This window comes from Nerophis ophidion, linkage group LG26 (assembly GCF_033978795.1).
Source record: "Nerophis ophidion isolate RoL-2023_Sa linkage group LG26, RoL_Noph_v1.0, whole genome shotgun sequence".
Classification (NCBI taxonomy): Eukaryota; Metazoa; Chordata; class Actinopteri; order Syngnathiformes; family Syngnathidae; genus Nerophis; species Nerophis ophidion.
The window spans coordinates 19,115,757-19,139,821 of NC_084636.1; the positions used below are offsets into that span (position 1 = coordinate 19,115,757).

Sequence of the window (24,065 nt, forward strand, 5' to 3'; positions counted from 1 at the left end):
GATTGAGGTTAGGTCTTTTGAGCAGAGGATGAATAACTCCTTTTTTGAATGTTAGGGGAACAGCGCCAGAGGAAAGTGATAAGTTAAAGGCCTACTGAAATGAGATTTTCTTCTTTAAACGGGGATAGCAGGTCCATTCTATGTGTCATACTTGATCATTTCGCGATATTGCCATAGTTTTGCTAAAAGGATTTAGTAGAGAACATCAACAATAAAGTTCGCAACTCTTGGTCGCTAATAAAAAACCCTTACCTGTACCAGAAGTAGCAGACGATATGCGCGTGACGTCACGGATTGTGGAGCTCCTCACATCTGAACATTGTTTACAATCATGGCCAATAACAGCGAGAGAGATTCGGACCGAGAAAGCGACGATTTCCCCATTAATTTGAGCGAGGATGAAAGATTCGTGGATGAGGCAGTTGAGAGTGAAGGACTAGGGAGAAGAAAAAAAAAGACTAGAGGGCAGTGGGAGCGATTCAGATGTTATTAGACACATTTACTAGGATAATTCTGGAAAATCCCTTATGTCCTTATTGTGTTACTAGCGTTTTAGTGAGATTATATGGTCGTACCTGTACAACCTGAAGGTCGGCCACGCACCTTTCTTCAGCACCAGTCGACGGGTGGTGGCGATGCCCATCTCTGCCCTTTGCAAGGGACCTTCTTCGAAACATGATCTTTCGAAATGATCGCTGCATAATACACTGTACTTTGTGTGTGTGTGGTCCAATCCAACCGTGTTCGCTTGACATCTCTGTTTCATAGTAAAGCTTGACTGTCATCTTTCGGGAATGTAAACAATGAAACACCGGCTGTGTTTGTGTTGCTAAAGCCGGCCGCACTACACCGCGTCCCACGTACAGCGTTCTTCTTTGATGTCTCTATTGTCCATTGAACAAATTGCAAAAAATTCAGCAACACAAATGTCCAGAATACTGTGGAATTTCTCGATGAAAACAGACGAGCTAATAGCTGGGAACGATGCTGGAACAAAATGTCCTCGACAATCCGTGACGTCACGCGCACGCGTCATCATACCGAGATGTTTCAGCAGGATATTTCGGCACAAAATTTAAAATTGCAATTTAGTAAGCTAACCCGGCCGTATAGGCATGTGTTGCAATGTTAAGATTTCATCATTGATTAATAAACTATCAGACTGCATGGTCGGTAGTAGTGGGTTTCAGTAGGCCTTTAATAATATTTAATCCTGATGGTCCTAATATTACAAACAGCTCCTAGATAAGTTTCCCAGGAAGTGTGTTAAGTAAATCTTTGTTTTGTCCCATTTACAAGTCATCAAAATGAAAGAGATTATTTTGGAGGGTAGTATCCGTTGTACAAAGGTATCTGTGTTAATAGAACCCAGTTGGAGTTGGGTTGCATTATCTTTAATGTCCTATCTAATGAGTAAAATTTTCTGAGTAAAGAATTTCATAAAGTCATCAGCCAAGTAGGTGGAGGGAGCCCCTTGTTGGGTTAGCCATGCTACTGTATCGAACAATATATTTAGGATTGTTTTTATCGAGGTGGATGAGTATTTAGTTTTAGCTAAGGTAAGTGTGTGTTTACAAGTTATTAAACTATCACTCCATGCTTGAGGGAAAACTTCAATCAATCAATCAATCAATCAATGTTTATTTATATAGCCCCAAATCACAAATGTCTCAAAGGACTGCACAAATCATTACGACTACAACATCCTCGGAAGAACACACCTCTAGGGGACCGAAAGCAATGGATGTCGAGCGGGTCTAACATGATACTGTGAAAGTTCAGTCCATAGTGGCTCCAACACAGCCGCGAGAGTTCAGTTCAAAGCGGATCCAAGACAGCAGCGAGAGTCCCGTCCACAGGAAACCATCCCTAGCGGAGGCGGATCAGCAGCGTAGAGATGTCCCCAACCGATACACAGGCGAGCGGTCCATCCTGGGTCCTGACGAGCGGTCCATCCTGGGTCTCGACTCTGGACAGCCAGTACTTCATCCATGGTCATCGGACCGGACCCCCTCCACAAGGGAGGGGGGGACATAGGAGAAAAAAGAAAAGAAGTGGCAGATCAACTGGTCTAAAAAGGTCTATTCAAAGGCTAGAGTATACAGATGAGTTTTAAGGTGAGACTTAAATGCTTCTACTGAGGTAGCATCTCGAACTGTTCCAGGGCATTCCAGAGTACTGGAGCCCGAACGGAAAACGCTCTATAGCCCGCAGACTTTTTTTGGGCTCTAGGAATCACTAATAAGCCGGAGTCTTTTGAACCCAGATTTCTTGCCGGGACATATGGTACAATACAATCGGCAAGATAGGATGGAGCTAGACCGTGTAGTATTTTATACGTAAGTAGTACAACCTTAAAGTCACATCTTAAGTGCACAGGAAGCCATTGCAGGTGAGCCAGTACAGGCGTAATGTGATCAAACTTTCTTGTTCTTGTCAAAAGTCTAGCAGCCGCATTTTGTACCAACTGTAATCTTTTAATGCTAGACATGGGGAGACCCGAAAATAATACGTTACAGTAATCGAGACGAGACGTAACAAACGCATGGATAATGATCTCGGCGTCTTTAGTGGACAAAATGGAGCGAATTTTAGCGATATTACGGAGATGAAAGAAGGCCGTTTTAGTAACGCTTTTAATGTGTGACTCAAAGGAGAGAGTTGGGTTGAAGATAATACCCAGATTTTTTACCGAGTCACCTTGTTTTATTATTTGGTTGTCAAATGTTAAAGTTGTATTATTAAATAGAGGTTGGTGTCTAGCAGGACCGATAATCAGCATTTCCGAATAAAGTCCGAATAGGGCCCTGGGGGGTGGTAGATAACAGCCAGGCACAGAGGCAGCGGTGTGGCAGACTTCATAGAAAGCACTTCAAACGATTTATATTTATTATTTAAATTAGACTAAAGTTAAAATTTTCGTTGTATATTAGTGCGACCCCCCCTCCCCTTTTAAGGGGACGGGCAATATGCGCATTCGTATAGTTAGGAGGGGATGCCTCATTTATCGCAAAAAAGTTGTCTGGTTTAAGCCAGGTTTCACTAAGACCGATGACGTTAAGGTTGTTGTCTCTAATGACCTCATTAACTAATAACGTTTTGGGAGACAAAGATCTGATGTTTAGAAAGCCCATATTATAGGTAGTGGGCTGTTTTAAGGATTTGTTGATAAAATCATCCGTAGTAGCAATATTAATAATGTTGCGTTTATTATGCGCAGTGTACTTAAAATAATTACGACCATATCTAGGAATTGATATGACAGGAATTTTCAGATTGTCTACTTGGTGCTGCGATAAACTGAACGCATCATAATTTGCCACCTCAGTAGAACGCATGTCTAACTCTGACGTAGTCATAGTCATAGCAGAAAAAACATTATGTGAGTTGTGTATTATTCTAAGAAAATTGCTATGTGTACAGGGATCATCCAGCCTGGCGCTGGCTAGTTCTAACTTAACTGACTCCATACCCATGCTAGCAGGCTCTGTAATTGCCTGTGACCTGGCTTGCTCTAGTGCAGTTAGTCAAATGTGGCTCAATGCGAAATCTATGTTCCGAGACAATAGGATAGCGCCTTCCTGGTTAGGATGAAGGCCGTCTCTCCTCAGCAAGCCAGGTTTGCCCCAGAATGAGGGCCAATTATCAATAAACGTAAATCCCTGTTGTCTACAGAAGCTATCCAGCCACTTGTTAAGAGAGACTAATCTGCTATATCTCTCATCATTGCCTCTCCCAGGCAGGGGGCCAGAGACAATTACTCGATGCCTGGACATCTTTCTAGCGAGATTACAAGCCCTGGCTATGTTTCTCTTTGTAATCTCTGATTGTCTCATCCTAACGTCATTGGAGTTATTTGTAGCTTATTGACAATGAGTCATAATTTCATACTTTATATGGCAATTATCAGACACCACTGTACGAGAGTACCAGAAAATTGGAGGTGGTGACACACTGGACAAAAACGAGGTCTATCGTATTACCCTTGCAATTTGTTGCGATTTATTTTTTGTGTAAGACCACTGCTATTAATTATAGTCTGGAGCGCCACACACGGAGTCTGACGGGGTATTCCTATGGTAATAAAAATCCCCCATTATAATTAAATTATCTGCGTTTGTCACTAGATCAGCGACAAAGTCTGAAAAGTCACTGATCAAGTCCGAATAGGGCCCAGGGGACCGATAGTTAACAACTAGATAGAGAGGTAGCAGTGTGACAGACCTCATAGTAAGGACCTCAAATGATTTATATTTATTACTTAGATAAGGAGTAAGGTTAAGGTTTTCATTGGGTATTAATACGACCCTCCAACCCTTGATGGGTCAAATGCAGAGAATAATTTCGCCACACCTAGTGTGACAATCATAGGTACTTTAACTTTTTAAGAGGTTCGGCAATATGGGCACTCATATCGTTACGAGGAGATGCCATGTTAAGCAGGAAAAATGTATCTGATTTTAGCCAAGTTTTAATGAGACCAATGAAGTTAAGATTGTTGTCTCTAATGACCTCATTAACGAATAACGTTTTGGGAGACAATGATCTGATGTTTAAAAAGCCCACATTATAGGTTGTGGGCTGTTTTGAGGCACGTTTATTAATAGTATCCGTAGTACTCTTACTAATAACGTTACGTTAATTTTGTGTAGTGCGCCGTAAATAATTTTGATCACATCTAGGAATTGATATCCCACATCTTGCCCTAATGTGGGATGTCGTCGTGGCTTGTGCAGCCCTTTGAGACACTTGTGATTAAGTGCTACATAAATAAACTTTGATTGACTTTGATTGAATGCGATGGGGTTCTTGAGATTAGAGAATAGTACTCTTAATTTTTGGAAAGCGTGATGGCTCTTTCCCAGTCAGGTTGAAGGCCGTCCCTCCTCAGCAAGCCAAGGTTGCCCCAGAAGAGGGCCAATTATTAATAAACGTTAGTCTCTGTCCTCTACAAAAACGAGCAAGCCACTTGTTAAGCGAGACTAGTCTGCTATACCTCTCATACCATACCATACCAACTTTATTTATAAAGCCCTTTAAAAACAACCACAGTTGAAGAACAAAGGGCTGTACACCATAAAGAAATAAAGGCAAAGGACAGACTAAAAAAAATAACATTTAAAACAGAAGTAAAACACACATTGAAATAGCAAATACAAATCACCCTAAGAACAATTTGTTAGATAAAAAGCAGTTAAAAAGTTAAAAACAGTTATAAAAGTTAAAAACAGGTTTTAAAGTCTCATGCCAGTGAATAAAAATGCGTTTTAAGAAGGGTCTTAAAAATAGCCAAAAAAGGGGCCTGTCTCACATGGAGAGGGAGATCGTTCCAGAGTTTGGGACCCGCAACAGAGAATGTTATGTCCCCTCAGAGCTTGCGCTTTGATTTGGGTAACTCCAGGATCAGCTGATCAGCTGACCTGAGGGACCGGGTGGGGGCATAGAGGTGGAGCAGCTCAGAGAGGTAAGGTGGGGCAAGACCATGTAAGGATTTAAAAACAAGTAAGATCATTTTAAAATGGACTCTAAAAGACACAGACAGCCAGTGGAGGGAGGCAACAGAGAATGTTCTGTCCCCTCAGAGCTTGCGCTTTGATTTGGGTACCTCCAGGATCAGCTGATCAGCTGACCTGAGGGACCGGGTGGGGGCATAGAGGTGGAGCAGCTCAGAGAGGTAAGGTGGGGCAAGACCATGTAAGGATTTAAAAACAAGATCATTTTAAAATGGACTCTAAAAGACACAGGCAGCCAGTGGAGGGAGGCTAAAACAGGAGTAATGTGCTCTCTTTTTCTTGTGTTGGTTAAAATTAGGGCAGCTGCATTTTGGGCCAGCTGCAGACATGAGAGAGAGGATTGATTAATACCAAAATACAAAGAGTAACAGTAATCCAGCCGAGATGTAATAAAGGCATGGATTACTGTCTCAAATTGTTGCCTAAAAAGAAGGTTTTTAACCTTGGCCAGCTGACGTAAATAAAAAAAAAAAAGCTGGCTTTCACTACTGTGCCAATCGGACGGTCCAATTTAAAATCACTGTCAACAAGAAAGCCCAGGTTGGTGACCATGGGCTTAATGTGCAAAGTTGTCAAGGGGCCAAAGTCAACAGGGGGGAGCTTACAGGTACCACTAGGTCCAAACACTATCACTTCTGTCTTCTTTTCTTTGAAATTTAAGAAGTTTAGCACCATCCAGGCCTTGATATCTTCAAGGCAAGCAAGTATTGGCTGCATTGAAGAGGCATAATTTCTCTTTAACGGAAAATGCATTTGTGTGTCATTGGCATAACAATGAAAACAAATATCATGCTTTCTTAGAATAGAGCCCAGAGGAAATAAATAAATAGAAAAGAGCAGTGGTCCTAAAACTGAGCCTTGTGGGACCCACATGTCAATGGAGCAACAGAGGATTCAAAACCAGCAACATTTACACAAAAAGTCCTGTTAGTCAAATATGACTTCAGCCAACTCAAAGCACTACCACAGATGCCCACTTGATGCTGTAGGCGGCTAATTGAAATATTATGGTCCACCGTATCAAATGCTGCTGTTAGATCCAAATAAAACTAAAATCACATGATCACCTAAATCTGTTGCTCTCAGGATGTCAATAAAAACCCTAAGTAATGCTGACTCGGTACCATGGAGGGTTTAAAAACCAGATTGAAATTTATAAAATATCACAGTCCTCTAAAAAGGTGGGTAAAAACAATCTTCTCCAAGATCTTTGAGAGGAAAGGCAGCTTAAAAATGGGTCTAAAATTGGCAAAAACTGAACCGTCAAGACAAGGTTTCTTTAAAAGCGGTTGAACCACAGCGTGTTTAAAACTGGTAGGAACTACACCAGAAAACAGACTGCTATTTAAAATGTTAAGAACAGGCTGCCCTATGCAACAAAACACTTATTTAAAAAATGTAGGCGGGTCAGCATCATGGGGGGAACTTGAGGGCTTCATATGATTCGTTATTCTTCTAACTGCCGCAGAGTCACTTGCTCTAAGATGTATGTTCCAGGTGATGGCATCCCCTATGACTAAGGTGTGGTGTCCAGTAGACTGGTATAGGACTAGCTAAAGGGCTAAAGCAATTATGCGTTTCAACTGGTTCACCATAGCTTGTAGGCCGCTTAGAACTGGTACACGCTGGGCTACTCAGCTCGCTACTGCTCACGCTAGCAAACGTGTCCACAGCGTCTAAAGTTACGGAATGACTCTGCGCTAACTGGCGGACACGGTCCTCAAGTAGGGACAACCTATCCAATAGAATGGAGCACAAAGAGCAGGGAGCCATATTCACGTTTCTTTCACCGAGTCGAGTTCTTGCTGTTTTTTAAGCTATAGGCGAAGAGCCGCAGCAGCGTGAGGGAGCAGACGCCTTCAGATTGTAGTTGCTTTGGCTCGCGACAAGCTTAGCTTCGTTCACTTAGCAGCTTGTTAGATCAGAGAGAGGTGGTGAGACAGAAAATGGGTGCTTTGTAAGTTTGATTAGACTACTAAATATGTTTTAGAAGGAATAAGGAAAGCTGTAAAACATTCAAAAGCACACCGATAGAATGAAAGTACTTAGCTTTTTCGCCGTAGCTTGGAACAGCAGACTTTTTCTTATGGCACCCCCGCACCAACTTTTCGACTCCCGAGTGATGCAATGCTTTGGTCAGCGACTTCATTTGGCTATTGTTGAGTGACTACAGCTTTATTTACACATACATCAAAATTTGCTTGAGAATGTGTATCTCTTCTTGTGGCGACTCATTCACTACTCTCATCTGTTTGTTGTTTACAAGTTGTATTGGACTTAGTGATAGTTTTTATTGATTGATTGAAACTTTTATTAGTAGATTGCACAATTCAGTACATATTCTGTACAATTGACCACTAAATAGTAACACCCGAATAAGTTTTTCAACTTGTTAATGCCGGGGTCCACGTTAATCAATTCATCAATTCATAATCAGTTCCTCTATGCTGCTCGCTCGTGTTTGTCAAATGTTGAGCGACACCTTGGCTTGAAAGCCTGTGCGAACTAAGCAACTGTAATATAGCGGCTCGGTGGCTGAAAAATAGTTTTAAACTTAACAGCCAGCAGCTTTTACTGCAGTGAGCGAGTAAAAGCTCTTTCATTTCCTGCGCACAAATTCGAGGCTATGAACCTGACGTTAATGAACAAAATGAACGAAAACTGCTTTGACATTGTAACAGTTCGCTAATTATTTATGAAGCCAGAACACTGGCAGTAAGATTTGGTACAGAAAAAATTTTTTACATTGTAGAACAAGATGTAATGGCACCAACACAAGTTTTGGCAATAAATAAATACAAACTTTTCAAAAAATACAATATTTTTGGTGGATGTTTTCGATGCCATTGTTTATAATTTTGTACACCTTTATTGTTTTTGTGTGTTTCAAAGGTTTTTATGATCGCTTCTCTTTTTTACAATTTTGTTTCATTCTTTTTTGTTTTGTTTTTTTAATAATATGAAAATAATTGCAGCGTTTTAGCGTGAGGGGCGGGCGCCTTTGGGCAGGGTTTATAACACGTTCACCCAGAAGCAGTTTTACTGGACTTGGGCATTCAAGTAAAACATCAAAGAAGAAGAGACTGAGTCTAAATTAAATTTAAAAAAACATTAAAAATATTAAATTATTAAGCAAAAATATTTTTTACATTTATCTTGAATATACATGTATGTTTTGCTGTTGGCAAATTCCTCTCCTGCTAGGAGAGAAATCTTGTATTTGTAAACATGCTACAGTGACCTACTTTATTACTCTTTGGCTCCTTAAAGCACTCTGGTCAACTTTGTTTCACAATTGGTTTTAAATTTGCAGTTTATTTCAGCACTAAGGATATAAGGGTGTATTTCTGTTATTTATTAAATGTTTAATTTATTACGATGTATACATTCTCTTTACAAAGCAAATCAAATAACTTTAAAGCAATTACTCATATGTATTAGTTATTATACAGAGTATAGAGAATGTATTATGACTGTTAAATGTTTTAGATAAAATGTAACATGGCAGGCAAGCATCCTCTTTGCTCACTTGATGATGTTCTGTAGTTGCTGTAGTTGTAGTTCACGCCTGTGAAGAAATTCCAGATGTCCCACAAAGGCAGAAATGTTCTGTCTTTCTTGTTTAATTATATACGGCAACATCACAAAGTTCTACTCAGATATTATTTTTAAATGTTTTAATGTAATTGTTAATAGAAAGATCTCTAAAAGTCCAGCCTATTTTTTTAAATTAATTTTAAATAATCCCTGAGTTTTACATTATAGCAGTTGATGTTTTAGAAATATGTTGTAGTTTGTACTTTCAGATGTATATGTAAATATTATGTGGAATATCATTTAGGATATTTAAGACATGAGTCCACCTATTTAGGTGTAAACATAGAAAGAAAAAGATAAATCAGATGTAAGGTTTTAATTCCAAACGCTGAAAAAAGATTGGGCATGAAGTTGTCTCCACAACCTGGATATGACTGCCTCCCTCCGAGGGAAATAAGAGGATGAACTGCTGGAGGTCACTCAACATTAAAATAGTCGAAGTCTTGTATTTTCACAAAAATTGGTTACTTTTGTCACACAAAGCTTTAAATGGCTGGTGTTGAATGTTTTAAATGAATAAATACAGCTACGTTTACATTTTAAAGTTTATCTTTTCTCTCCCCGTGGAAATGTAACAAAGTATTTTTCCATACAGAGGTTCACCAAATATCACAGCTATGTAGAGACAAACATGAACGGTTTAAAAATACATCAATTTATGTACTGTTTACACTACATCCTCAAAGTATGGCGAGGTTAACACAAATATATCATAACTTTTACACTTCATTTTGACGCCATCGGTCCTTCTTTCTTCTTCTACGGTGGTTTTACAGTCCAGTAAAACGGCTTCCGTGTAAACTTTCTATAAGCCCTGCTCACAGGCACCCGCCCCTCGTGCTAAAACGCTGCCATTATTTTGATACCGTAAAACAAAGAAGCAAAACTGAAAAAAAGGTAACAAGATCGTAAAAAAGAGAAGCGATCATAAAAACCTTTGAAACACACAAAAACAATAAAAGTGTACAGAAATATGAATATTGGCATCAAAAATATTGTATTTTTTCAATGTTTGTATTTATTTGTTGCCAAAACTTGTTTCGGTGGCAATACAATTGTTTCTACAACGTCAATTATTTTGTTGGATACCAAATCTTACTGACAGTGTTTTGGCTCCATAATAATTCTGTAAGAATAAACAACACGTTACTACTTAGAACACAATTAATCACAGTACTCTCAACACTGGTTATCTAGCCCAGTGGTTCTTAACCTTGTTGGAGGTACCGAACCCCACCAGTTTCATATGTGCCTTCACCGAACCCTTCTTTAGTGAAAAATAAAAAGTTTTTTTCAAATTCAAGACAAAGTTGTATGTTTTTGGCAACACTTCAGTATGGGGAACATATTTTAAGTAACAAAGACTTAATTTAGAGTTATCTGGACACTAGGGGAACATATTCTAGAATTTCTAAGTAACAAAGACTTAATTTAGAGTTATTTGGAAACTAGGGGAACATATTCTAAATAACAAAGACTTAATTTAGAGTTATTTGGACACTAGGGGAACATATTTTAAGAACAAAGAGTTAATTTTGAGTTATTTGGAAACTAGGGGAACATATTCTAAATAACAAAGACTTAATTTAGAATTATTTGGAAACTAGGGAAACATATTCTAAATAACAAAAACTTAATTTATAGTTATTTGGACACGAGGGGAACATATTCTAAGAACAAAGACTTAATTCAGAGTTATTTGGTTAGGGTTAGAGTGTTAGGGTTATAATAGGGCCATGGATTAATAAGTACCTAATAATGGCTTTTTAAGAGCCAATACTTTACTAATTTGCATGTTACTAAGGAACTAATTAATGGTGAATATGTTCCCCATACTAAAGTGTGACAATGTCTTTTTACTGGTGCACAAAATTAACCGTGCATGAACGTCACCTTGTTCAGACAACAAAACCAACAAAGTGCATAAACTTACAACAAATTACACACCTTCAAATCATTCAGCTGTTGCCATATCCGTAATACGCCGATAGGGAGAAGTTTGTATTCATACGATGAGTCGGGTGTGTTTTGACCTCCGCCAAACCCCTAAGGCCGACTCACCGAACCCCTAGGGTTCGATCAAACCCGGGTTAAGAACCACTGATCTAGCCATAAAACACTCAGGCGGTACTGCATCAAAAACCGACATCAGTGTGTAAAGGATATCACCACATGGGCTCATGAACACTTCATAAAACCACTGTCAGTAACTAAAGTTGGTCGCTACATCTGTAAGTGCAAGTTAAACTCTACTATGCAAAGCAAAACCCATTTATCAAAAACACCCAGAAACGCCGCCAGCCCAAGCTCATCTAAGATGGACTGATGGAAAGTGGAAAAGTGTTTTGTGGTCTGACGAGTCCACATTTCAAATTATATTTTGAAACTGTGGATGTGGTGTCCTCTGGAACAAAGAGGAAAATAACCATCCAGATTGTTATAGGTGCAAAGATCAAAAGCCAAATCTGTGATGGTATGGGGGTGTATTACTGCCCAAGGCATGGGTAACTTACACATCTGTGAAGGCACCATTAATGCTGAATGGTCAATACAGGTTTTGAGCAACATATGTTGTCATCCAAGCAACGTTATCATGGACGCCCCTGTTTATTTTAGCAAGACAATGCCTAGCCACGCGTTACAACAGCGTTTGTAGTAAAATAGTCCGGGTACTTTCCTGGCCCACCTGCAGTCCAGACCTGTCTCCCATCGAAAATGTGTGGCGCATTATGGAGCGTAAAATACGACAATGGAGACCCCGGACTGTTGAACGACTGAAGCTCTACATAAAACAAGAATGGGAAAGAATTCCACTTTCAAAGCTTCAACAATTAGTTTCCTCAGTTCCCAAATGTTTATTGAGTGTTGTTTAAAGAAAAGGTGATGTAACACAGTAGTGAACATGCCCTTTCCCAAGTACTTTGGCACGTGTTGCAGCCATGAAATTCTGAGTTAATTATTATTTGCAATAAAAATAAGGTTTATGAGTTTGAACATCAAATATCTTGTCTTTGTAGTGCATTCAACTGAATATGGGTTGATAAGGATTTGCAAACCATTGTATTACGTTTATATTTACATCTAACAATTTCCCAACTAATATGGAAACAGGGTTTCTAAGTTCCTGCAGTCCTGGGTTCAAATCCAGGCTCGGGATCTTTCTGTGTGGAGTTTGCATGTTCTCCCCGTGAATGCGTGGGTTCCCTCCGGGTACTCCGGCTTCCTCCCACTTCCAAAGACATGCACCTGGGGATTGGTTGATTGGCAACACTAAATTGGCCCTAGTGTGTGAATGTGAGTGTGAAAGTTATCTGTCTATCTGTGTTGGCCCTGCGATGAGGTGGCGACTTGTCCAGGGTGTACCCCGCCTTCCACCCGATTGTAGCTGAGATAGGCGCCAGCGACCCCAAAAGGGAATAAGCGGTATAAAATGGATGGATGTAAGTTGTAAATAGACATAAATAAGATTCCGCTTAAACTATAGCCAATGGGCGGTCCTCTATTCCGCCCATAAAATCCAATAGAAAGAACATCCAAAAAACGCCAACAATACTTGCATATTCACCAAGTATTAGTGACATTGTTATAACTGCTAACTCAGACAAACTATTTATAGCAGTGCCGTGATCACAAGCTTGTGTGTAATGTTTCATCGAGTGGTCTGCTGTTTCCTCACTTCCCTGCTCCTTGGAAGTTTATTGTAAACCATAAATCCTGCCTCTCACCTGAAATGAAGAATGTTGTGGATGTATTCCGACAAGTTGGTACACTTTGACAGCCTCATTGGACTCGGAAATAGCGAGAGGGACACAAAAGGACGCTTTGCTCCACCTCCCTTTAAATGGGAATATATGAACATCTTAGCAGTCTACATCCCAATGACAGCAGACCGTATACAGTAAGTGATGTTATATTATGTTTTGTTATGTCTCTCATAAAGTCTGCAATGATCAGTAATGTTAAAAAAAGCTAACATTGCGTTTTTTAAATCAATGCGCCGTTTATACTAAAAATTATAAAAATACGTAAATGTTTTTTATAAATGTTGTTGTTACTACATTACATACTGTATATACTTACAGCATGTACATAGAACCTTGATAGAGGTGTTTGGATGTTTTTAAGGGCTTTATAGGCAGAATATAGCAGCTCCCAAAGGCTCTATTGTAAGTGGTCTTTTGATTGCATTTATTTATTATTTAGAAAGCTTTTTTTTTTTTTTAAACCCATCCGTCATTTCTTTCACAATGATTTCATAATTCCAAAGAAAAGTGCAGTCCCCCTTTAAGCACTTTGCACATTTTTTTTTTTTTTTTTTTTTTTTTTTTTTTCTTCTATAAATACAGCCATTCGGACCAAATATAAGGAGGTATCAGTTTTGGTCCATGTCGCCCAGCCCTATGCTGATATATGACATAGGAAATTAGGAAGTGCAGATATTATTCAGCTGCTATGCAAGTTTAGATTGTGTTTCTGTTTCTACTGTGCTTTTTATTCAGAGGAGCATTAATTATTAATTAGGCTCTCTCTACTGGCATTGCATCAGTTACCTGAGAGCCTTTTAGCATTCTCCTTTCCTCTGCTCTGATTTACCTCTTATTGACCGTCACTATCCTTTTTCCTGTCTTATTTGTCCACTGTTTGCAACAAGAAGACCAACCCCTCCTTGGGTTTTTTTTTTAACCTCTTTCCACTTACTGTCATTGTCTTTTTGGGATTTTGTTTTGCGAGTGTAGCTGGGATAGGCTACAGCACTTCTCCGAGACGGACAAGTGGTAGAAAATGGATGGATGGAGGGGTTCTGAATTACTCATGAGCCAACAAGCCATTGAGCCCTGATAGACACAATCAAATTGCAGCTTTTGATTATTTTGGTAATCAATTTATCTATCTGGTTTGTTTGATTAACAGAGTAATCGAACGAAACATTTTAAAGCCTCGGAGCATATTTTAGGGACAATTTAAAAATAAAAAATTTTCTGTGTTCCTTTATTTTCTTTATATAGTGTAAATCGTAAATAAAAACAGAATACATTGTTTTGCAAATCCTTTTCAATCTAAATTGAATAAACTGAAAAGACAAAATACATAACGTTTGAACTGGTCAACTTTATTTTTTGCCGATAATAGCTCATTTGGAATTTGATGGTTGCAACATGTTTCAAAAAAGCTGGCACAAGTGGCAAAAAAGACTGACAACGTTGAGGAATGCTCATCAACCACTTATTTAGAACATCACACATGTGAACAGGCTAATTAGGAACATGTGGGTGCCATGATTGGGTTTAAAAGCAGCTTCCATGAAATGCTCAGTCAATCACAAACAAGGATGGGGCGAGGGTCACCACTTTGTGAACAAATCCGTGAACAAATTGTCGAACAGTTTAAGAACAACATTTCTTAACGTGTTATTGCAAGGAATTTAAGGATTTCACCATCTACGGTCCGTAATATCAAAAGGTTCAGAGAATTAACGAGAAATCACTGCACGTAAGCGGCAAGGCCAAAAAACAACATTGAATGCCCGTGACCTTCGATTTCCTCAGGCGGTACTGCATCAAAAACCGACATCGGTCTGTAAAGGATATTAGCACATGGGCTCAGGAACACGTCAGAAAACCAAGTTAAAGCTCTACTATGCGAAGCGAAAGCCATTTATCAACAACACCACGGAACACCGCTGGCTTCGCTGGGCCCGAGCTCATCTAAGATGGACTGATGCAAAGTGAAAAAGTGTTCTGTGGTCTGACGAGTCCACATTTCAAATTATATTTGGAAACTGTGGACGTGGTGTCGTCCGGAACCAAGAGGAAAATAACCATCCGAATCCACTATGCAAAGTGAAAGCCATTTGTCAACAACACCCAGAAACACTTCGCTGGGTATGAGCTCATCTTTTCAAATTAATTTGAATTTGAAATTACATTTCAAATAGTTTTTTGAAACTGTGGACGTTGTCTTTCGGACCAAAGAGGAAAAGAACCATACAGGCTGTTATAGTCGCAAAGTTCAAAAGCCAGCATCCGTGATAGTATGGGGGTGTATTAGTGCCCAAGGCATGGGTAACTTACACATCTGTAATAAAACACCACAGGTACTAGACTGGCCTGCCTGTAGTCCAGACCTGTCTCCCGTTGAAAATGTATGGCGCAATATGAAGAGTGAAATATCACAATGGAGACTGCGGACTGTTGAACAATATAGCTGTACATAAAGCAAGAATGGGAAAGAATTCCACTTGAAAAGATTGAAAAATGGGTATCCTAAGTTCTCAAACGTTTACTAAGAGTTTGAAAGGTAAATAATTAAAGGAAAGATGTAACATTGTGATAAAAATGTCCCTTTGCCAACTTTATTGTAATGTGTTGCTGCCATCAAATTCTAAGTTAATGATTATTTACCAAAAAAAAATAAGTTTCTTAGTTTGAACATTAAATATCTTGTCTTTGCAGTCTATTCAATAGATTATAAATTAAAAAAGGATTTGCAAATCATTGTAATCTGTATTTATATACGGTTTGTACAACAGGCCAACTTCACTGGTTTTGGGTTTTGTATATGTGTATATATATATATATATATATGACCGTACATTACCAAGTAAACGCCCTTGGGCTAATAGCCGCCCGGGGTCTGAGCCCATTTTGTGAATTAAACACCTCTTACTAATAATAGCCCATGTATAGCGGTACACCACAACTGATGGACGGGAATACTTTAAGGGGGAAGAAGAACAGAAAGTTTGACTTAAAGTTCAAACTAGCGGTTGTGAAATATGCGGAGCAGAATTCTGGTTTGGCAGCGGCCAGGCAGTTTAATGTTGACCCAAAACGTGTACGCGAATGGAAACAAAAAAAGGAGAACTACAATCGATGGAGAACAGGCTCGATTATCTGGCGGAGGTAGGAAGAAAGTGAACGACGAGCTTGATGCTAATTTGTGTCAGTGGATACATCACGTTCGTGGACTGAACCACAGTGTGTCCCGCAAAATGATCTGCATTAAAGCCAAGGAGTTGTATGCCACCGCGAGTGACACGAGAGACACCGGGGTGGTGTTTGGTGCAACGAGTGGCTGGCTTAATCGATTCCTGCGTCGGAACATCTTTACCCTCAGGAGGAGAACAACTCTTCCACAGAAGGACGCTCCCGTCGAGAAGATTGTCAACTTCCTCGTTTTCTCTACTAAACAGATAGAAGCCAAGAAAATCCAGCCCAAGAATATCATCGCCATGGATGAAACAGCCATCTGGTTTGACATGGTTGGTTTTAGTACGGTGAATGAGTACTGCCTCAAAACCACCGGTTACGAGAAGGCACGCGTCACGGTGGCTCTTGCAGCCAAAGCAGACGGGACAAAGCTAAAGCCTTACATTGTGTTTAAAGGTGCTGTCCGTGATGTAAAGGCTATGCAGAGCATCCCCGGGGTGATCATGGCTTCCTCCAGGAATGGCTGGTGTAATGATGACCTGACAAAGGATTGGCCCCAGAGGGCAGTGGGGAAATTTCACTTCGGACCGAGGCTACTTGCACGGGACTCGTACCGATGCCATATCAGTAAGGCCACGAAGGCAGAGCTCAAAAGGGGCTACAACCTTACAATGGCTGTTATATCTGGAGGTTGCACAAAGTACCTGCAGGCCCCCCATGTTGTGTGGAATGGCCCTTTCAAAGCGCAGCTCCGTCACTACTATGATAACTGGATGGCTGGTGATAAAGACAAGACCTACACCAAGCCAGGGAATCTGAGAGCCCCTTCCTGCCGCCTCTTGGTCTACTGGGTCCTGGGAGCCTGGGGAGCTCTGGATCGGGACACTCTGATCAACTCATTCAAGGTAGGCTGGCCGACTGTGTGCGTGCGTGCGTGCGTGCGTGCGTGCGTGCGTTGCAAACAGTAGCCATAGCTGATTGTTGCATTCTGGTATCCTACAAGGTGTGTGGGCTTGATGGTGGCAGCTGATGGGAGTGAGGACCAGCTCATTTACTGCCTCAAGGAGGGACAAACATGTCAGGCAGGCAGAGAGATGCTGTTGAGGGCTAGACAACAAGGTGCTGCTGTGGTTCAGGAAGAGGAGAGTGATGAGGAACAGCAGTTCCTCAATGAACTTGTGATTGAAGAGGAGGATGATGATGGGGGCGTCAAGGGAGAGGAAGAGGAGGAGGGTGATGAGTGGGTTTGAGTTGCATTTGGGATTGCGTTTGCTGCAGTATTATTGTTTTGATGGTTTTAGACTAGGTATTATAATTTAATTTTTCCTGTATGCTGCTTTATTTAAAACTTGGAATACTGTAGCCTTTATTTTATTTAAGTGACACTATTATTGTTTTGTTTTGATGGTGGGTTTTATACTTGAGTACTTGGTACCATAATTTTATTTTTCCCGGTAGGCTGCTTTATTTAAAAACTTTATTTATTTTCAGAATTGGTATTCTATTTGACATTTGTTGCACTACTGCCATGTTGAGGCCTTGTTGATCTCTTGTCTTTTGATAGTCCTGTTTTTTTGTTTGTATGTTTACAATAGCTTTTACATTTAAAGTTTTTTATACGAAAAAAAATACTGGACAGTAACCAAATTGTAACCAAATAATGGCCTGGTGCAAAAATAAATAAAAGCCTTGTGCAAATAACCGCCTGCTTCTTTTAACGAGTTCCACACGAACATATTAAGTAGCCGCCTATCATAAAGTCTTAACAAGCTGCTCCGTTCTGCCTCTGTCTCCTGCACAGCATCCTGCATTGTCCCTCCCACACAACCATCTCATTGGTTACAACAGTAGCGATAACAAGCCAATCAGCAGTGCGTATTCAGAGCGCATCTATCCAGCGCTTCAGCGTCGAGCAGATAGGCGTTTAGCAGGGGAGCAACGGACTCTCCCCACGTTATACTAAACACTTCCAAGTCAATTACTTTCTAAACATCACTATGAGCTCGTTGACCTTCTAGAAACAAACTGCAGCTCAGCTCACTCGCAGTCCTGCCTTTAGGTGAAGGCTAAATAGCATTTAGCGTAACGTAAGCTCATTTTGCGATGTTTGCGTGCGTGCGTGTGCGCACATGTGTGTGTGTTTTTGTGTTACGAACAGTGTTGATTGAGGTATGTTGAAGAGGTAAAAAAGGACATTATGTTAAATGAAGAGTTTCTGTCTCTGATAGTGTATATAATAATGTAAGTGCATCATAAAGCCTACATGAATTAATGGAGCAGCCTAGTTTTGAATGGCAGGGTCCCTGCTATCACATTTTGATACAAATATAACATTTACATAATAAAAAATCAACTACAGGCTTCCCCAATGCTGTAATAAATTAAGCATGATGAGTTGACTTGAAACTGTTTAATGTTGCACTTTTTATATGTAGAAGAAAAGTTGTCATTTTATTTCATCTAAGCAACAACTTGAGGCAGTTTAATGTGGATTAACTTGGGCAGAATTATTATAGTGTTCCCAATGTTAAAAGGATCAAGCCATTGTTTACAAATTTGGTAAATAAATAAGCCAAAAATGTATATTTTGTTGTTTTCTTACTGTACCGAAAATGAACCGAACCGTGACCTCTAAGCCGACGTATGTACCGAAGCGAAATTTTTGTGTACCGTTACACCCCTTATATATATATATATATATATATATATATATATATATATATATATATATATATATATATATATATATATATATATATATATATATATATATGTGTGTGTATATATATATATATGTGTGTGTATATATAGTGAATGTGAGTGTGAATGTTGTCTGTCTGTCAGTGTTGGCCCTGCGATGAGGTGGCGACTTGTCCAGGGTATATATACCCCGCCTTCCGCCAGAATGCAGCTGAGATATGCTACAGCGACCCCCAAAAGGACAAGCGGTAAAAAATGGATGGATGGATATGGTGTAAAAAAATAACTATTGTTGTAGCCAAAGTCAGCGTGCTAAGCTTTATCTAAATCTTGCTTTTCTTTACTTCAGTTTATATTTATTTCTCAATTATTGCTTACTCAACATTATAACGACATGTAAGTGCACTTAATCTGTGTGCTTAGTTTTACATTAACTGTGGCCACTATTGTATCAATAGATAACCTCAAATTGTTTTTTTCATCTCTAATTTAAAACATCCTACATCCAGGCAGGGCAGAATAATACATGGCAATAAACATTGGGTGTACAAAGTGCAGTCTGTGTTATATTTTAATCATGAAATATGCAGCAACAATTAAAAAATAGATCAAAACAATATAATATATGAAAACATATGATACTACTAACAGATTTGGTTTTTAAACATTTGTTGCAGAATATTTGTTCATTTTTGAAGAAAATATATATGCATCATCACCGATTATGGAAAATTATATAATGTCATATTAGTACCCCCCTGGCCACACCCAGTAAGTACAGTATACAGGCTTTCTGTGGGAAACACTAATGACCTGGCATTATGGGTCCAAGCGATCCAAAAAAACAATAAAAGTGCTCGATGGATATTGTAAATGACATCTCTCTATGCCGCTGGCACTACATGTGTGAGGCACGTGTCTTGTATTGGCTCAGTGTTCAATCTCACAGGCAGTTTGTTCATTTGGGTGTAGTGTGTCTGTATACTCAGGGTGCAGCTTTGTCCTGCTCTATTTCACAAACCAACCCCACGTGGCCCTATCGGAAAATTTAAAACAGCAGCATATACATGTGAGCCAATATAATTCACAACCTTCATTTTATAATTTTTCTGTTTTTAAAGTAAGCCACTTTTTACAATGAGATGCTTTTAACGTTAGGTCAGTTTCTTTTAGAGTCTGTCTTTTCTTGTTTTTTAAAGATGTTTTTATGATCATCACATATTGTATCGTTATGTGTAAGAAACATGGCTCACCGGGCGTGTTTGTATGCTTGCGGCCTCAGCTCGGGATGCAGACGAGCGAGAGAAGTGGATCCATGCCTTAGAGGGAACCATCCTGCGTCACACCCTCCAGTTCCGGGTAAGAAACAACACAAGTTTTCATAAAATGCGTCTTTATGTGCATATTTGTTAAGTTTCATCCGTCAACCGAACTGTTGGGAAAAAAGCCTGTTTACTTGTAGGTTTTCATTATGTCTAATGCCTATTTATGCAAACTTCTGTCTCAATGTTTGCAATGTAGTTTACCACTTGCAAACAGTATACATGAACTCTAGTTGTCTGTTTACTTTCATAGATGTGGTTTTGCAACATTTTACAATTTAAATTTGTTCGGATCTACGTGTGACCTGGATGAATGTGATGTCATCTGTAAGTTTATTTATATATTATAATGACTAACGCTTGTAGTTTTACCTAGTCTGTTTGAGTACACAATTTGCTTTCATACTTGAACAATGAAGAGCGACTACTCCTGTTTTATACATCATCAACGGTTGGATTATGGCAAACAACAAGGTAAGGTCCAAAGAACAGTGAGACTCAAAAGCTGCTGAATCAATTTTAATTTATATCTTAAGGGTTTGTTTTTTTTTTCTCTATTTTTTCTTACATTTGCCTGCTCTATCAATTTTTTTAAGAAATGACATGGGCTTTTCTGTGGTCATCTCAACATTGTATCTCATATTGGCCTTGTTTTTCCTCAACACATTCTTATCTTAAGTGTGTGTTGTTGGTTTAGAACAGGGGTAGGGAACCTATGGCTCTAGAGCCAGATGTGGCTCTTTTGATGACTGCACCTGGCTCTCAGATAAATCTTAGCTGACATAAGAAATGAATAATTCCGCTGGTAGTAACAGTGTCAAAAATAACGTTGAAAATATAAAACATTCTCATGCATTTTAATCCATCCATCCGTTTCCTACCGCACCTGTTCAAGAAGTCGCATTAATGGTAAGAAGTATTTTATTTATTGTTGGTTAGCTTCAGAATAAACATGTTATTAAAAGGAACAAGAGACTTATTATACTCTAAAAATGTTGGTCTTACTTAAAAATGCATGCATTTAGTTGTATTCAGTCTTAAAAAAATATAATATGGCTCTCACGGAAATACTTTTTAAAATATTTGGCTTGTATGGCTCTCTCAACCAAAAAGGTTCCCGACCCCTGGTTTAGAATGTGCTTGTATCTTATGACCATACTATTAAGAAATAAAATCATTAAATGTGGTGCTGGTATCCTCTTGTTTTCCTTTGTAAAATGTTATTTGCTATCCTCTTTCCTCTCTTTTCACTTCCCTTTATGGCAAACCCTTGTAATGAGCTACGTGTATTCAGCCTGCACACGCACAAACAAAAACACACGGTTTACACGTTGCTGTCATCTATATCATGTGACCCACTCCTCCCAATCTGAGAGCTGCTTACTGATGCTTATGGCTCAACCAAACTGGTGCCCCGCCATCTGCCCTGAGCCAATGAGAGCAGGCGTTGATGCTTGCCCCAGTCAGCATTTGCTGCTTTTGTGTTTTCTCTTCTGCCTGCGTGAGAGGAAGTGTGTCTTTCCTCCCAGGGCAGGGTCCTGGATTAACTCTGCTCTGTCTGCCTCGTACTAAACGCCCTGCTGATAACCGATAAGACAAGATGGCTGTATGGTTAACTAGGTCTAAAGGTTGTTGCACTTAATAGTGTTGCACTGCAGTAGAGAGCAGGGTTTGTTGTTCCTGTGAGGCGTAGGAGCGAGGAAGGACGGTAACGTCACCAGACTTGTATGTTTTGTCTGCTTAAAATGAAAGAGCACGAGAGGCATAGGAAAGGATGTGCATCAAGTTTAACTGGCCTGATGGACAAGATGTGCATATCATAGCTCAGCATGTCTATTCAAGCAAGGCACGACGTAAGTAAGACAAACACACTGCACTACAGTAACTTTATTACCTGGCACAGAAGCTTTTTCCGCTCTTAAAGTGGGTCACTCAGCATTGAAAGGCAAATAAAAAGGAGAAGGGGGCGGGGGCGGGGTGGTATTGTTTGTCCAGACTGCTTAAGTTCTAAGGGTTTGTGTCAGTTTGTAAGCGTCTCTAAAGCACACAGGGATGCATCATCTCTCGTGAAAATTATTGCGAGGGATTATATCATGGAACAGTGAAGACGGAAGCATGTGACATTTTTGGTTGCCTGAGCAAAACATGCATTGTTTTTTATTGTGGAAAGACAGCAGCTCAGTAATTTGCAGATGATTAAGTGTCAAATCAAAACTACTGTGTGATTCACATACAATTCAATGTTAAACTGCAATTTGATAGATGGTTGTAGTGGGTGTTAATTTGGCCAAAATGTAGTTTATTTTTGCTCAGGGGTCCCACAGTCATGGTGACCGTGAACACACCTTTGCTCCTTTTCAAAGAAGTTTGACCAATTGACTGAAGCTTGATAGAGGTTGAGCTCGCAGAGACTTTGTTCTCTATAAAGCCAGTGTATTTTTTTTTACAATTAGATCACATGCTGGTGGCAACGTTTTGGTTCTTCATGGCCTTTCTTCACATTCCAATGAGATGGTCTCGAGCAAGAGAAAAAGGCCCTTCAGGTCCACAATACAGTAGGACTGAGCAACAGAGCAAAATGAGAACAGGCTTATCAGCCCACAAGGTTTGGCCAAAACTTGATTGGAGTCCATGTTGAGAGGTGCTGTGATTGAAGTGGCCTGTCCACAGAATCTTGTGTGTTGTTCATCCTGTTAAACTGTCCACCTTGATGTTAAAGTCGTCTCTGTAGTTTAATTTTCTTTATTTCTTGTGGGAAAGTCTTGTCTTGTGAATACATAAATCAGCTTTTTCTCCACTGTTATTGCTTTTGTCTACTTGTTTGTTCTGGCCATCTGGGTGAGCCCTGCCAGATGCTTAATCTTTTCTGCCACTTGTCAACTAATTGCGTATTTAACAGCTATTGTGGAATTAGATTGTCCCTAGCTTGATTTCTGTGTGCCTGCATTGAGTGTGTTTTTAATCAAGCAACAATTTTGTGCATGCAGTCATTTGCGCTCCAGTTTTGGTTGTTTTCATTGATTTTGTTGAAGTCTGAATACACAAAACCCAGACAGACTGACAGACCTGTTAGCCAGTTGTATAGGAAAGGCTGTAAACAATAGTGCTCATATGTGGACCATTTGCTGGAAAATTCTCCTAAACTGTGTTGATGTTACTGGCTGCCATGATGTGTGTTTACAAAGACTGTGACCATGACACCAATTGCAAACATTACTGTGGTATTTTTAGCACTGTGGTTGACTTACTTTTATTATGGCTGCACTATTAACTTTTTCATTTGTTGTTCCAATCTCAGGAGGCCGAGGCAGGATTTGTCCCCAGTGTCCAAGACTTCGACAGAAAACTTGCAGAAGCTGACGCCTACTTACAGATTCTGATTGACCAGTTAAAGGTAGAATAGCTTTTGTGAACATTCATTGCCTTATTTTCTTACCTGGTTTTCATGTTTCACTGTGTTTTTGCTTGATTTCCAAACATGTCAAAGAGGTTGAATGGAATGTAAACAAGTAGGGACATTCACATACTCTTGATATTCAATGTTTTATAGTTCATATTGCGAATCCCACTTGTTTTATTCATGTACATTCTGGGTGTCTTATTGAGTAATACATTTACATTTTGAGGCAATCATTATATAAACATACAATATTTTTCAGAACTAAAATACAATTGTAGGTGTTTAATGTGTATTTATATTAGGACTGTCAAAGTTAATGCAATAATAAATTTCAATATTGGGAAGCATTTTTTTAACAGGCGATTAACGCACACGCGTCCATTTTGACCCTCGGGAAGTGCCGTAGCAGGGGGGAACTTGGCTGCAGTTCACTTGTTATTCATGAGCCACAAGCGAGCAGAAATGGAATAAGGGAAGTTGTCTACCTTATGGAAATATCAGGTTGAAAGCCATGGCAAATTGTTCTCCCGACAAGAAAGGACTCTTTTTCATTTTGGTATCACTGCAGCAAACACCTGGTGGTGGTGCTTCACTTCCGTGTTCA

General features: G+C 39.6%; 1 protein-coding gene across 2 annotated transcripts in view; it reads left to right on the top strand.

Moving 5' to 3' along the window:
• Positions 1-24,065, top strand: part of osbpl9 (oxysterol binding protein-like 9) — a 99,907-nt gene that overhangs the window by 21,833 nt on the left and 54,009 nt on the right. For both annotated transcript variants that reach the window (XM_061888834.1, XM_061888835.1), the window contains exons 4-5: positions 20,022-20,098; positions 23,360-23,455. In XM_061888834.1, coding sequence (XP_061744818.1) covers positions 20,022-20,098; positions 23,360-23,455 — 173 coding nt within the window. The remainder of the gene's footprint in view (positions 1-20,021; positions 20,099-23,359; positions 23,456-24,065) is intronic.